A 16,449-nucleotide genomic window follows, 5' to 3' on the forward strand; every position below is an offset into this window, starting at 1 on the left:
TTTACAGGCGATTACTTCAGAGGGATAATTTCAATTGCTGTAGTCTCATGTCCCAGTTAAAAGACATGCTGTCCCTAATAAGTGAAGAAAATTTGAAATTTTCTCAATTTGGTTTTTTGTTCTTTAAGATTTGTCCCAAATAAATGGCTATTCCAATAAACTGATGGCCCAATTAAGCATATTCTACTGTGTGCGTGCGTGCGTGTGTGTGTGTGTGTGTATAAAACATAAAAAATTGAAAACCTTAGCCTTTTACAGCTGATATATTATAGGTTTTACAACCTTTTGTGGATGAATGTTAAAAAAGAAAAGTATATCCTGTACTTGGTATACTTATATTATTTCTACTTTAGCAATACTTTGTATCATGGTGTTAATGTATTTTCAAAGGAGCTAGTACTCTAAAAGTTACTCTCAAGTTTGTTCTTTTGTGATTAGTATAAAATTATATTGTTTATTTCTGTATCTCAGGCAGCAAAAAGTTTGAGTGGTATGTTGGATAAAGCCAACAGTATAATTCCTCTACATAAAAGGCATTTAACACCAGTTGTATTAAAAGCTACTGCAGGATTAAGGTTACTTCCAGAGCACTCAGCAGTTTCCATCCTAGATGAGGTAAGTTTGTTGAATAATATTTATTGCATTAAATAATTTTTTTCACAACAGTTTGTGACCTTTGCCATATGCTTTAATTAGTTAATTAAGCTTTAACAGATTTTATTTTGAGTCTCTCAAAATCAATGTATAAGGAAGAACAGTTTGAATCCAGTAAATTACAACTATATGCTCCAACAATGGTTAACTCTTAGATGCAGTTGCTAGTATACTAGGTTAAATACTTAACAATGTTAGGATCCTTCAACATGAGTCCCACATCCTATTCACTAGAAAATTTTGGGACAATTTAATGGGTGGTCTGATGAAAAGAATAGGCATTCATTGAATTCAGTTTGCATATTGCCAATGATATCAAGTGTTATTGAAGTAGTGATTTTTATATAGCATCTGCAAGGTCCTTTGTTGACAGATCACATAAATGTATTGCATATAAAAGAAGTGATAGAAATAGCAATAATGCCCAGCTTTGCATAGTTCTATTAAGTACTTATTCTTTAGAGGACACAGTACCCCCCCCCCCCCCCATCAATCATCATCATGCAGTAATGGATTAATGTTTCTGGCATCTTTATACAGCTACATTATACATCTTAAATTTTTATGATCCATCTGTTATTAAAAATCTGACATCTGGGAACCATAGATATAACATACATTAATTTTAGAGACCTGATTTTTTATTTACATTTAAACAGTTTTAAATTTGGATTTTTGAAAAAATAACTTTCTTTTTTAGGTAACCAACTTACTACAAAGAACACCATTTGCTGTTCATGATAATGCAGTTTCCATTATGGATGGAGAAGATGAAGGCAAGCTACTAAAATTTTTATATCACATTTCTTTAAGTGTATTTGTGTTAGCAGAAAAAAAATGGCATACAAACTGAAGACCATGTAGAAAAAATGGCAAGGTCGTTGCTTGTTATCACCCTTCAAGATAGAAAGCAAAATATTGTTAATTATATGGTGGTTATATAGACATCTTAACAAACAGTTATTAAACCACAGAAATATCAGATTACAACAAGAAGCTCATAGTGAATCTTTATGTCTAAAGTTAAAACTTGTACTACAAATTTGGTCTGCATTTGTTAAAAACTGACACCTTGAATATAATACATATTTTTTTTTTAAATAAAGCTTATCCTCTGTGTGGGCCTGTGTAGCTTAGTAGAGGTAGTGACTGCATTCACAGCAGCTAGGCTGCCTGAAGAAAAACTTACGTTCAATTCCACTCGCAAACTAGGGGAACTTTTTCTAGGCTTTTCTTTGACCAGTTACCAAGTTAGATGATCTCTGGCATGGGTAAGTGGATTTTTTTGTCAATTTTGAGTTTTTTATAAACTCAAAATTGACCATAGAACCCACACTATTTCAGACAATAACATGCTTCATTAGAGACCAAGATATGGTGGCACTTGTTTGCCATCTGTTCACTGGATGCACTTAAAATCAGTGCTAGTCTTCAACCAACTACCTCTGATTGGCTACTAGTAGAGATTGATTGCCCACCGAGTCTCCAAAAGTTAGATAGAACTGAAACAACCTCGTGTACTCCTAATAAGGAAAATAAAAGTCATTAGCTGATTTACCTTATTTTCTTTGCTAAATTTGACCTTTTTTTCCTTTAAAAAAAAAAAAAAAATCACTAAAAAAATCCGTTTTGGTCAGATCATCATTACCATTCTTCTTGAAAGTTTTTTCATTTGGTTATACTATAAATTAAAGATGTCAAGAAATTGTATTCTTGGTTTTATCCTTTATCCAAGTGTAAGCAAACAAAGTTTATGCATGAAGTGACTTCACGTCTGAACTCCTTGTATATAGAGAACTGGCTTCACGTCAGTTGCCTTAGTATCCCATAATGCAACACACACCCTTACAGACATGTATAATGCTAGCATTATTTGAAGGGCCACTACCCAGACTGGTTTTGATCTTTATTGAGGTCTCATCAGTGGGAGCCAGACCCAGAAGTGATAGCAGGGTTGAAGTAATGCAGAAGTAATATTTCTATATACAAGTAGTCAAAAGGTGTCATGCCTTTTTACTAAAATACACTGGATATTATTAAAATACTCTTGGTATCTTTAATTTATAGTATAACCAAGCAAAAAAAACTTTCAACATCTATCTCTAATTCAGAGTATATTTTAGTAACAAGGTGTGACACCTTTTGACTACTTGCATATGGGAATATGATTTTGGCATTACTTCAACCTTGGTGTCACTTCTGGGTCTGATTCCCTCTGAGGAGACCTCAATAAAAGTCAAGACTGGTCTGGATAGTGGCCCCCTCCCATAATTCATAGCATTATACAAGTCCATAAGGATATGTGCATTGCATTATGGGATACTAAGGCAATAGATGTGAAACCAGTAGCCTCTATATACATGGAGTCCAGACGTGAAGTCACTTCATTTGCAAACTTTGTTTGCTTACACTTGGATAAAGGATAAAACCAAGAATACAATTTCTTGGCATCTTTAATTTATACCATTCTCTTGTTCCAATATTAGCTTTATTTGGTCTGTTTTGAAGCTGAAGAAGAAGATAGTTATACATTCTGTTAATTACATAATGCCTGCAATTTCAGTTTAGAATTACAGGAATTTTGTTCAGGACTCTCTTTGATTTTTGAAGTCTCTTAAAGCTCATTATACATGCATGACCTTGCATTTTAGAAATTTATTTTTGCTTTTTTTTTTTTTTTTTTTTTTTTTTTTTTTTTACCTTATTCTGAACTGGTCTGTTTAGCAAAGCTAGCTTTTGTGCACAAAATCATGTGTTTTTTTGTCATTACTTTTAATATGGAAACTGTAACAAATGTAAACTTCAATCTAGCTTTACTAAATAGCTGGATTTTTCCCCCCCCACCCCCCCCCCCCCCCACCCCCCCCCCCCCCCACCCCCCCCCCCCCCCACCCCCCCCCCCCCCCACCCCCCCCCCCCCCCACCCCCCCCCCCCCCCACCCCCCCCCCCCCCCACCCCCCCCCCCCCCCACCCCCCCCCCCCCCCACCCCCCCCCCCCCCCACCCCCCCCCCCCCCCACCCCCCCCCCCCCCCACCCCCCCCCCCCCCCACCCCCCCCCCCCCCCACCCCCCCCCCCCCCCACCCCCCCCCCCCCCCACCCCCCCCCCCCCCCACCCCCCCCCCCCCCCACCCCCCCCCCCCCCCACCCCCCCCCCCCCCCACCCCCCCCCCCCCCCACCCCCCCCCCCCCCCACCCCCCCCCCCCCCCACCCCCCCCCCCCCCCACCCCCCCCCCCCCCCACCCCCCCCCCCCCCCACCCCCCCCCCCCCCCACCCCCCCCCCCCCCCACCCCCCCCCCCCCCCACCCCCCCCCCCCCCCACCCCCCCCCCAGGTGGAAAGCCTCCCTCAAAGGGTGCAGAAGGTAATCAAAACCAAAGGTAGATAGTGTAGATTGTTACTGCTATATTTTTACTTTGACTGTTGAGAATCATACATATAACAAGAATGTCTTGAATTTTATATGGAAAAAGTCATGATAAAGTGTTTAGAAAAAAAAAGCTGTTCAAAATACTACAATTATGTGGTATAAATAGAACATTATACAAAACAATACATGTCTGTGGGCCAATAGTTTGAATTTAAGGATGATGGCATGCTATCTCTATTGCTATTCTTCATTGTATGAATTGTGACGAAAACAAATGGCATTAAACCTGATATTAAACTGCTCTTTGCTTTCTGTATACCTCTAAACAAATCAGCTGCTTTAGGACTAAATAAATTGATAACTGCTATAACAAATTTTGTATGAAAATCAGTAATAAAAAAGATAAAAAATAATGAAAATATTTGGATACAGTAAACTTAAACACTCTCCTCTTTGTCGACGACCAAATAATAATTACAAATTCTGAAGATAAACTACAGAAAGCTATTTTAGATCTAAATGAGATATCCAAAGATTATGGTATGGTAATATCAACAGAAAAATCAAAAACTATGGCCTTTAAAGGACAAGATCCAGCAAGAACTAAAATAGTAATAGATAACAAGATCTTAGAACAGGTGAATTCATTTAACTACCTAGGATGTACGATCACATATGAAAATGAAAAATATATAAACGTAAAAATTGCAAAATATTTAAAAATAACAGGTGTAATTAACGCTATATTTAAACCAAACCTAGTTCAAAACAAACCAGACTAAAAGTATACAATACATTAGCCCTACCAGTCTTAACGTATGGAATTGAAATCGGGACAATAAAACAAAAAGACAAACAAAGATTAAAAACAGCAGAAATGAAGTTTGTGAGAAAAACTGCAAAGTATACCCTATTTGATCACAAAAGAAATCAAGAAATTATGAAAGAATTAAACCAAGAACCAGTAATGGAAAAAATTAAAAAATATAAACATAAATGGATGGAACACGTTCAAAGAAGGAAAACAGAAAGATTACCAAAACAAGCCTTAAAATACAAGCCATTAGGAAAAAGAAAACCAGGACATCGTCTTAAACAATTCAACGATGACTTCTAAGGCCGGAACAGGCCATGTTAGGCCTAAATCCTTGATATGCATGATGATGATGATATTTGGATAAAATTTTTAGTGAATTGTAAAATGAAATGTAGAAATAGATAACAGAATAAGAAAAGCTGATTTGGTGGAATTTGGGATTTAGCCAACCAAATTGTATTCTTATTGGCTTAAACCAAAATACAAAATGATGGTACAACATGACAAAATTTCGTGAAGGCCGGGGCGTTGTCCGATTAAACAAGGCCCCGTTGTTTTCACAAAGGAACCAGGGCAAACAGCAAAAATCAGCTACTGGAACAAATCTAAAAACACACCCCAACTCAACATCACCAGAGTTAAAGATCGGTACTATCAACATAAGAAGCCTGATTGGCAAAGAAATTTAGTATTTAAATTATTATTTAAATTCCTCAATTTAAATTAGTATTTAAATTGAGGAATTAGATAAGTACCAGATCAACATAGGGGTGATTGAAACAAAAAAGACAAAAACTGGTGAGATCTTTCTGAGCAATAAATACAAAATGTTATATTCAGGCAATGACAATCAAAGAAAAGGAGTAGCCATAGTATTCAACACTAAATATGAAGCTAATCTTTTTGAATGGCAGGCAGTCTCAAGTAGAGTGATGTGGGCAAATATCAGAATGGGGAACTGGACAATGAGACTTATATGTGCCTATGGTCCCGCACTAAGGTAGAAGTGGAGAAAATTTTTTAATGCTTTAGAGAAAGCAACTGACACAATGAAAAAGGAAAAGTTAGTCCTTGTTGGGGATCTAAATAGCAGAGTAGGAAGTGATTGTCAGACATACAAAAATAATTTGGGAAAATTTGGAGAAAAGAGCAAAGCTAATTATAATTGCAATTATCTGTTGGATTTCTGCTCAGGACATGGACTGGTTATTACTAACGCCATGTTCCAACATAAAAATGTGCACAAATTCACATGGAGAGAAGAGGCAAGGAATAAGAAAAGTCATTGACTATGTTATTGTTGATAGTGATATTTTCAACCTAGTGCAGGACACCAGAGTGTACAGAGGATTTGAAATTAGAAGGGATTACTATTTAGTCTTGAGCAGGATAAAATTGAATTTCATATTGAAAAGAATAATATGTAAGAAAGGTTTAAAGTGAATAAAAGTTGAGCAGCTCTCAGATGTGAACTGCAAACTAAAATACACAAAGATTATTGAGGAAAAAATGAAAGAGTTTGAGAACGGCAACCAAACCTTGGAGATTCAGTGGCAAGCCTTCAAGAAAACACTGATTGATTCAGCCAGAGAGGCATGTGGTGAGGTTGTCTGCAAGGATAGAAAAACCAGAACTTCATGGTGGACACAGGAAGTTAAAGAGGCAGTGGAGGACAAGAAGAAAGCATATCAAAAGTTCCTGGCAAATAAGTCAGCTTGTGCTCTTAGAGAATACAGAGACAAATGTAAGAAAGCTAAACACTGTGTAAAATTAGCTAAACAAAAGTTAATGGAAGATTTTGGTAAGAACATAGAAAATAAATATCAAGAAAAGTGGTCAGATATTCTGGAGGTTGTTGAAGAAGCTTAGAAATTGAGGAAAGAGTGCTGTAAAAGGAGTTAGAGATGATAGAGGTGACATGAAAACAGGAGAAAAAGATATCCTTGAAGTATGGAGTAATTACTTCGAAAAATTGCTAAATGAAACATGTAGTGATAAAAGCACACTGGTAAAAAAAACACTCAACAGGCATACAGTCAGGAATGCATATCCATACTTGAAGTAGAAAAAAGCCATCAAAAGCTTGAAATGTGGAAAGGCAAAATGAGTAGATATTCGACCAGAAATTCTGAAGTATGATGGTATAAAAGTGTTACAGTGGCTTCACTGCATAGTTCAGAAAGCTTGGACAGAGGGACGAATTCCTGATGATTGGAGTAGAGCTCTCATAGTACCTATATGTAAAAAGGGAAATAAAACGGAATGTGAGAATTACAGAGGTATTTCTCTACTGAGTGTTCCTGGTAAGAATACTTGAAAAACAGTTGAGAAAGATTGTGGAAGAGAAGCTTGGTGAAGAACAAGCTGGATTCAGGCCAAATAGAGGCTGTCAGGATCAGATGTTCACTTTACGATAAATAGTAGAGAAAGCATAGGAATATAACAAAGATCTATATTCAAGTTTTGTCGATCTGGAAAAGGCATATGACAAGGTGCCAAGAGAGAAGCTATTCAATACGCTATAGTTATATGGTGTCAATGCGGCATTATATCAAGCAATACTTAGTCTTTATTTGAGTTGTAAGTCAGCAGTTAGAATTGAAGGAAGTACAGGAAGATGGTTTAATATTAAATCTGGTGTGAGACAGGGATGTACATTATCCCCTCTGTTATTCATTATCTATATGGATCACATTATGAATGAAAGTGGTATTAAACATGATATCAAAATTGGAGATGTTAATGTCAGCTCTTTGCTTTATGCAGACAATGTTATACTTCTAAATAAATCCGCTGCAAGTCTGCAAGCTTCTCTGACTAAATTGAATAACTGTTGTAATAGATATGGTATGAAGGTCAACAATAAAAAGACAAAGACAATGAAAATACACAGAATCATTGAAAATGTCAACTGCGGTGTGAACGGAGAACCTGTGGAGCAATTAAAACATATCAGCTACTTAGCCACGATTTTTAGTGACGGGGTAAATTAAATAAGGAAATAGACAACAGCATCAACAAAGCTGGTATGGTAGGAAGTCAATTGAATAAATTCATGTGGAATAAGAGAGAAATTAGTCGGAACACTAAATTAGCTGTATACAAGACAGTGTTCAAACCAGTTTTAACTTATGGATCTGAGAGCTGGGTCAGAAGTAAAACACTTGATCAAAGACTAGAGACTGCAGATATGAGAGTCCTCGTTATTAAAAACGAGGATATTAGGAAAGAACTTGACATTGTCAGCATTCCAGAATGCGTCAGCTGAGCTAATCTCAGGTGGTATGGTCACTTTAACAGAGTGAGCGAGGAAAGATTAGCAAAACAAATGTTCTCTGCGAAGTTGGCAGGAAGATCAAGATATAAGTGGGTTGATATGGTACAAAGTGCCGTAGATGATAGAAATATAAGATCTGATAATGTTGGAGTCTTGACAAGTAACAGATTGATTTGGAGGAAAATTGTAGATATGAAGTTGGTAACGATGTAAATTTTTCGTCTAGTAGTATCATATCCTGTACAGCCCTCTTGAGGGTACATGGCAGGAATTTGATGATGGATGATTTGGTGGAAAGTCAGTTGAATAAATTTTGTGGAATTAGAGAAATTGGTTAGAACACTACTCTATTGGTATAAAGACAGTGCTCATAGTTTTAAATTATTACATGACATCTTTGTAGAATCTCCCTGTACTCCTTGTGAGAGATCACACTATGTTACCTACTTTTCATACTGTGTTCTGGCACTAGACCATCTAAAACTACCTACTACATAATATTTTTTGTTTGTTATTTGTGTGTATGTGTGTGAACTCTAGCAGGTTCGCCTGTTGTTTGGCATCAAAAAACCTGTCTACCTCTATATGAGACTGGCTAACTCATCCTTTAGTGGTAAGGTTCATATAAAAATGCCTTTTAAAATTGGACCTGGGTGTTTTCTTTTCCACTTATTGATCTGGAAGTTTGATTGGAAATAAACAGTTGATTAAAGATTTGAAAGCAAGTTATGAGAGTTCTGATAACTCTCATAACTTGCTTTATGTTTCAAACTACTTTTATAATTGAAAATATTAGAAAATAATTTGACATTAGTTCAAGAATATATATGAAGAACTATTCTGAGATGGTATGGACACTTAGAATGGGAGTGGAAAGGTTACCAAAATAGATCTACTTACTAAGAACGAAAGGCCATAAGACTCAGACTCAACACTAACACCTGAGACCACTAACAGCCCTTCAAATGCCAAAATGTAACATCTGAATATTGAAAACATGGCAAATATAAGATTAATTAGGATATCACATCCAAATTAATCTGATATTTGTCATGTTTCATTGCACATGTCCAAAGCTGGGTGATACAGGCAGGAAAATCTCTTATGAATCAATACTGGTAGTTAATTATTGGGCTGCTATGTAGTGAATAAGACTTGTTTTACACATTTTCACTGCTATCAGTCTGTTTCTAATATATCTATGATTGCTTTAAAACAAAGACATCATATTATAATGTAAATCTTAAGTTACATTGATCTTTTTATATTACTGTTTCTGATATGTTTATGTCATTTTGTGTAATCTTGTGAAATGGTCATTATGTCTTAAAGATTGTCCATTTTCCATCAAAGTGAAACTAGGGCAACAGATTTTATTTTTAAAGATCCCAAGTACTATATTTATCATTCTGTTCAGCTAGGATTAATATATGGATGGACAAAGGAATGCTAAAAGATGTATAAAAATGTATATACTATATTATGCATATACATAAATGTATATGCTATATTACATATATTATTAACACAAATTTATTTAAAAAACCCGGAATATATATTCTCTAATGAAAGTTTTATTTTTCATTGCTTTCATAGGTCTTTATGCCTGGTATACAGTGAATTTTCTGTTAGGTAAGTAAACAGTATTTGAGCCTTATATTGAGTAATTTAAATCTTGGCTATTTTTGAATTTCTAGCCTGATTTGTCCACTTTATATTTAATAGAGCTAATTGTAATGTTATGAAATTAGTCTAATGAAAGATTGTAATCTTTATAGCACCGTAGTACTATGCATAGGCTAAGCATTAATCTGGGAATCCTGCTCTAGTAGCCCAATGTTGAACTTTTTAAGCTAAACTGGCCTTCACCAAGCAGTCGTGGTCTTATGCTGGCGAATGAAAATAATTTGGAAATGGTACTCTATTATTTTGAGTTACTTTGAATTAAGGAGAATATCAGACATCAGTCCATTATGCATCAGAATTATGAAATATTGTGGATGGATTCTAAATTTGAAGAAATCCTGAAAAGCTTTTGGTTTGCTGGTTGAGTATTTTCAAAAATGATAAAAACCATAAAAAAGTTTATTTAATGAAACTGAAGCTTCAGTACAAGAAGAACAGATATTAAAGTAATCTTTTAATCTCTTCATTGTGTATCGCACTGTATTTGAAATATATTATCCTGTTAGGGATAGTATTATACTTTTAAACTTTCACTATTCCATTCCAAATTTTCCATTGGATTCATGTCAGAAATGATCATAAATCCAGAATATCTTAAGCCATTTGTTATGGAAGACTCAATTGTATCTATATCATCAAGGTAGTTAATTATGAAGAACTTCGAAGAAAGGTTGAAGAATTGCTGCAGGACTTGTCTCTGATTGAAAATCCAGTATGTTTCAAAAAAAAAAAGTCACCTGATTTATGGAGTTCTTTTCAAGTATACGATGAACATGCTTGTCCTGGAAAGGCTAAAGGAGGACACTGTTTTTTTCAAAAAAACGACTGTAGATATAACATGTCTAGAGTGTATAAACATAGGAGTGAAGATACAGGAGACAAGGTTAAGTTGGTTTGGTCATGTGATGAGGAGGCAAGACAAGTGTGTGGGAAGAAAGCTCATGCAGTTAGATGTGCATGGTTGGGGGGGGGGCATAGTTCGCCAAAGAAGAGATGGAGGGGAGCTAGTGGAGGAGGATCTGAGGATGAAGAACTTAGATGTGGTTACAGCCTAAGACAGGAGGATGTAGAGGAGACTCATTAAGAACAGCAACCCTACTTAAGTGGAATAAGCTGAGGAAGAAGATTGTGATTATTATTATTATTATTGTACAAGCACCTCCATGGATTCCTGACTCATTATGAGAGAGACCCAAACTATCAACACATTATCTGTTGTACCTTTCCTTGAAACCATTAACAGACAAAGCACTTACAACTGACTCAGGCAACTCATTCCATTCATTCCACTCTCTAAGCGAAAAATCTGGTCCTTATGCCCTTGCTAACCACACTCTTACTCAACTTCCAGAGATGGCTAGAGGGATCAGAACAAAGGTCAAGTGTTAGTGAAACATTTCCCCCTGCAGGAATCATATAAAATCCTTTGAGTAACTTAAATGTTTCTATCATATCCCCTCCCTCCCCTTTTTTTATATCAGCCAATTTTTGCAATCCATAAACCTCTATCCTCATAGAAGCATACAAACCACTCACCATCTTGGTCACTTGCATCTAGATCCTCTCCACCACTTTCTCATTCCCAAGAAACCCAGGTGACCAGACCTGAGCACAGTAATCCAGATGTGATTGTATCAAGGCTTTATAAAGAGGGATGATAACTCCCTTATCTCTGTTTATTGTGTTCTTCAATAACGAAGTAATTCTGTGAGCTACCCTTGACTACTTTAGTCATATGCCCACTAAACTTCAACTCTCTTTTGCTACTACCTTCATATTCTGACTTAATTCCTTCATCATTTTCCTGATAATCCAGTTTTATCAGGAATGTTGCCTTTATCAACTTATAATTCTACTATGACTTATTTTTTTAAGCATTTTATAAGGAGGGAAGAATAGATTTTGGGATAATTTTAAACTTAATAAAAGCATTACTTTTTATGACTTCTTTTTTTTTACATAGAATTCACAGTAGCTTATTGACTAAATAATAAATGTCCACAACTTAATGACTATTTCATTCACACAAATCTGCATAGCCTCTTAGAAAAATACATACAAAATCCAGTGTTAAATTTTCCAACAGTATTAACATAATCCAATACATTTTAATTCCATAATGTGGTTTGTAATTTATTATCACCTATACTCTTTTTCAAGTTATCCTGGAAGTAAAGAAATTACTGCAGACCATACCACTTCCGAAGGCAGCACGATATTAGTTCGCTGTTACTATGGCAACAGTGAAGTGGCAGTCATTAGAGACTACGTGATAGACAATTGCATTTTCCAAAATAAGTTCCTTGTAACAATTTAATGGTATGAAACATAATTCTAGCATCCGCAAGTAAGAAGTAATAAAATAATTATATACAAAGTACCACATGATGATGTGTTAACGTAAAAAATTTAAGGAAATATTTTATGCAGCGTAAGCCTATAGTACGAATGGTAAGAAAAGCCGGAAATGTAGCTTATTCCACTACTTCCAAGATAACTGAAAAAGAGTATAGATGCAATATAATATATAGGTTCTGCAATTTGTTCCTTTTAATTACATTTCTTTCGACATTATTACAACTGAAACAGCCCATACTTGTCCACTTTAAACTGGTAAAAAAAAAATATTAACTGAATAACAGCAGTTCAGAATAGTAAAAATTCAACCACTGAAAATCATGATACATGCTATAGTGTCAAACATATGACAACAATAACAAATACAACCATTATAGATTTTCAAAATAAAAAAAAAGCAAATTTAAGAGATTCTTGCCATCAGAACTGATTCTAATGTATAGCATTTATGAAAATGCTATACACCTTAGCTGTAGTATTCAACACTAAACACAGAAATAAGTTTCTTGAATAGCAGGCACTATCAATCAGTGATTTAGACAAACATTGTGGAAAATTGGAAAATGACTTATTTTTCTCTATGGCTACAGAAGCTAATACTATAGCATTCATAAAACTGCTATAATGCTCTCATTATGACCAACTGAGGAGTATACTGTGGGATAGGATTGGTTGCTGGATGGAAAGAATACCAACAGTGCAAGGGAAGCATTTAAACCATACTTAAATGATGTGATATCAGAATGTGTCCTGAGAGTTCGAAGAATAAATAGAGTAGGAGTCAAATGGATGTGTAATCTTATTAAGCAAGAGATTCGTGAGAAAAGGATGATGTGGAAGGAATACAGTTTGCATGAGGATGATGTCCATTATGAACTTTATGAGCAGCAGGCTAGAATAGTCGCAACTGTTTTACGGAAAGCAAAGTCTGATTATGAAAAGAAACTGGCTCTGCGTGCTAAAGACAACCCACAAGAATTCTATCGATATGCTGCAAGTAAAAGAAAGAATGAATCTAAAAGAATAACTCTTCTAAATCCAGATGGCAAGGGTTACAGATGCAGAAGTGGTTGTTCAGTTAATGAGTGCCCATTTTGTTAAAAGCTATCAACCTGGTGAACACAACATGGAGCTTACTGTTACCTCTTCCCTAGATGAAGAAACGCAGGTGTGTGAGGCTGAGGTATTAAATCTGTTGCACAAACTGAATAAGAATTTAGCAATAGTGACTGATGGAATATCAGCACGTGTGCTAAAAGTGTTCAGCTGAACTGACCATTCCTTTGACCAGGATGTTTAATATGAGTCTCAGAACAGGGAAGATTATGCAGGAATGGAAGAAATGTATGGTAATTCCATTACACAAGGGTGGTGCAAAGACTGAAGTATCCACCTATCGACCAATTAGTATCTCAGGAGTGGTGGTGAAGATGTTGGAAAAATTGGTTAGGGCTAGGGCCTGCATTCAGAAATGGGTTGACAGTGAATCTCTACTTTGCAGTGAACAACATGGATTTACTAAGGGAAGGTCATGTTTTAGCAACTTGCTCACATTCTATAACAATGTTACCATTGAACTAGACAAGGGGAATGGATACACCATGATACTTTTGGATTTTGCTGAGGCTTTTGACAGAATACAGCATGGCAGACTGCTGCATAAATTGGAGAAAATGGGTTTGGGTTATACAATATTAGCATGGAAAAGAGGATGGCTGACTGATAGATATCAAAAAGTGGTGTACCGGGGATCTGAGTCTGCAAGGTTTAAGGTAACAAGTGGTGTACCACAAGGATCAGTGCTTGGCCCACTGTTATTCAATCTTTACATTAATGATATTGCGAATGATTTGACGAGTGACATGCAGTTATTTGCTGATGATGCAAAGATAGGTAGGGTAATCAGAAATGCTGCTGATATGCAGTCTTTGCAGAATGATTTGAATAGGCTGGAATTGTGGGCTTTGGAAAATGGGTGTCAGTTCAATGTCAGTAAATGTAAAGTCATTCACTTCGGCATGATTAGATATCCAATGTCGTATTATATTGGTGGGATTAGGCTAGAAGAAACTGAGGAGGCTAGGGATCTTGGAATGTTAATAGATAGGAAGTTGAAGTTCAGGGAACATGTGGCAAAGATTGCAAATACAACTCAAAATATAATTGCAACGCTGAAACGGACATTCGCATGTAAAGATAAGGATGTTATTTTGCTTCTTTATAAGGCCTTGATAAGACCTCACTTGGACTATCATGTGCAGGTCTGTTCTCCTGGTTTCCATGTAATTCTGATATATTGGAGAGAGTACAAAGGAGAGTATTAAAAATGATATCAGGATTCTGGAATACTGATTATGAAGACAGATTGAGAATTTGTAGACTGCAGACACTAGAAAACATGAGAAAGAGGGGTGATTATGATTGAGACTTACAAACTTCTGAAAGGGTCATAGAGGATTTCAATTGATGGAATTTTTCAGTTTATGGAGGGTGGGGAAAGGACGAGAGGGCATCTTGGAAGCTGAGAATGAAGGCTGCCAAGAACGGTGTGAGGGCTAGATTTTTCTCTCAGAGGGTGGTGCATGATTGGAATGGATTGCCTTTAGATGTTGTGAGTGCAAGCAGTGTGAATGAATTCAAGAATAAGTATGATAGCTGGTGTGTGTAGTATGTGTCCTACCTCAATGAGTTTCTGACTCCCTGGATGTCTCTATTAATGATAATAATAATTTCCTTTATTTCTTATTTGGATATGATTTTATGGAAATTAAGTCTTTTCATTAACTTTTAAAAATGTTTTTATTTTTGTTTACATGTTTTAATTTTTTTCAGTATTAACTTTATATGTTCAATGTAACCTTGTTACATTGAACATGTATGATTGAATTCAATTCGTTCTATTGTTATTCTACAAGAAACTCCTGTTATTCTCTTAGAAAGGCTTATACGTTGATTGCACATGATTACTAAATAATTTAAGGAATTCACAACGTATACTGGAATATAAATTAAAATAAACTTTAATATATACTTCCTATATTTCGGCAACGTCACGTTGCCATCTTCATGGGAACATAAGATTAAGACACGTGCACGCAGGCACTAAAAACAGCAAATGAGGTTGAAGCAAGGAAACCACTGTTTTTCCTAAAGTCCTGATGGTGCCCCCCCCCCCCCCCCCCCCCCAGCAGGCTATTGTATGTCTCCCAAATTTGGGGCAGTCTCATGCATCCAAATTTCTTGAGGTTTGGCATGTTTCTTTGGGCTGAGGCTGATTCTATGAATAGTCTTTCAAATTTATACTTGCTGCAGTGTATTACTGTGGCTTTCTTCCAGCGTATTCTGTGGCGTGTATCCAGAGCATGGTCTGCAAGACTAGAGTGGCTGTACTGGTGAAACTGGATGTAGTTCCTCGTGTTCCAAAATTCTGATATTTGCTGTCCTGCCTATTTGGCCAAAGTAGGACAGCTTACAGTTGCAAGGGATCTGGTATATACCAGGTAGGTCTAGGGGAAGTAGTTGGTCTTTAGTGGAGCAGATAAGGGATGCCAATTTTCTATATGGTCTGTAACAAGAGGTCAGGTCATATTTATTCAGGATTTTGGTACTTTTTTCCGAAGTGCCCCGAATGTAGGGAATGGTGTGATGGATTTAGAGTAATCTTTTTTATGAAAAGGGCGGGGGTTACTGGTTTTAGTATTTTTTGGGGGTTGTAGCCATTGGCTGAGAAAGTGTTGAGGAGGTGATTTAGTTCATTGGTTAGGGCATTGTCATTTGAACAGATTAGTTTATCCCTGTTGTATAGTGTCTTAATAACTCCATATTGTTGTGAGGGGGGGGGTGAATGTGCCTGCCTGTATGGGTGGGTTTTCTATAAACTGAGAAAACCAAGGTTCCATCAGGCTGGCAGGTGACTAGCGTGTGTGTGTCTAGGAAAGGGAGGCTGTTGTTTTCCTCTTTTTCCAGGGTGAACTTGATTTTGGGGTGTTGGTTGTTTAAGTGCGTTAAGAAGAAGGGGAGTGTATCAGAGCCATGTGGCCAAATAGCGAACACCTCAACGTAGCCAAACCATATGGTAGGTTTTTTGTGGGGCAGAGTTTAAGGCTTTCTCTTCAAAAGTCTCCATAAAGAAGTTGGCCAAGGGTAGCGAGAGTGGTGAACCCATGGCTGTTCCCTCTATCTGTTTATAGAATTTTCCCTGCCAAATGAAATAGCCTGAGTTCATTGTGAACTGAAATAGGGCTGAGATATCGGGAGGAAATTTGGCTTGGATGAGCTCTAAGGTT

At 36.5% G+C, this 16,449-nt stretch overlaps 1 protein-coding gene across 3 annotated transcripts in view; it reads left to right on the forward strand.

The window, feature by feature from the left end:
• Positions 1-16,449, forward strand: part of LOC150101716 (ectonucleoside triphosphate diphosphohydrolase 5-like) — a 171,750-nt gene that overhangs the window by 87,460 nt on the left and 67,841 nt on the right. For all 3 annotated transcript variants that reach the window (XM_090400547.1, XM_090400545.1, XM_090400546.1), the window contains exons 5-7: positions 472-615; positions 1,355-1,430; positions 9,716-9,751. In XM_090400547.1, coding sequence (XP_090256673.1) covers positions 472-615; positions 1,355-1,430; positions 9,716-9,751 — 256 coding nt within the window. The remainder of the gene's footprint in view (positions 1-471; positions 616-1,354; positions 1,431-9,715; positions 9,752-16,449) is intronic.

Source organism: Typopeltis vanoorti, chromosome 11 (assembly GCF_054136105.1).
Source record: "Typopeltis vanoorti isolate ZY-2024b chromosome 11, IOZ_Tvanoo_1.0, whole genome shotgun sequence".
NCBI lineage: Eukaryota > Metazoa > Arthropoda > Arachnida > Uropygi > Thelyphonidae > Typopeltis > Typopeltis vanoorti.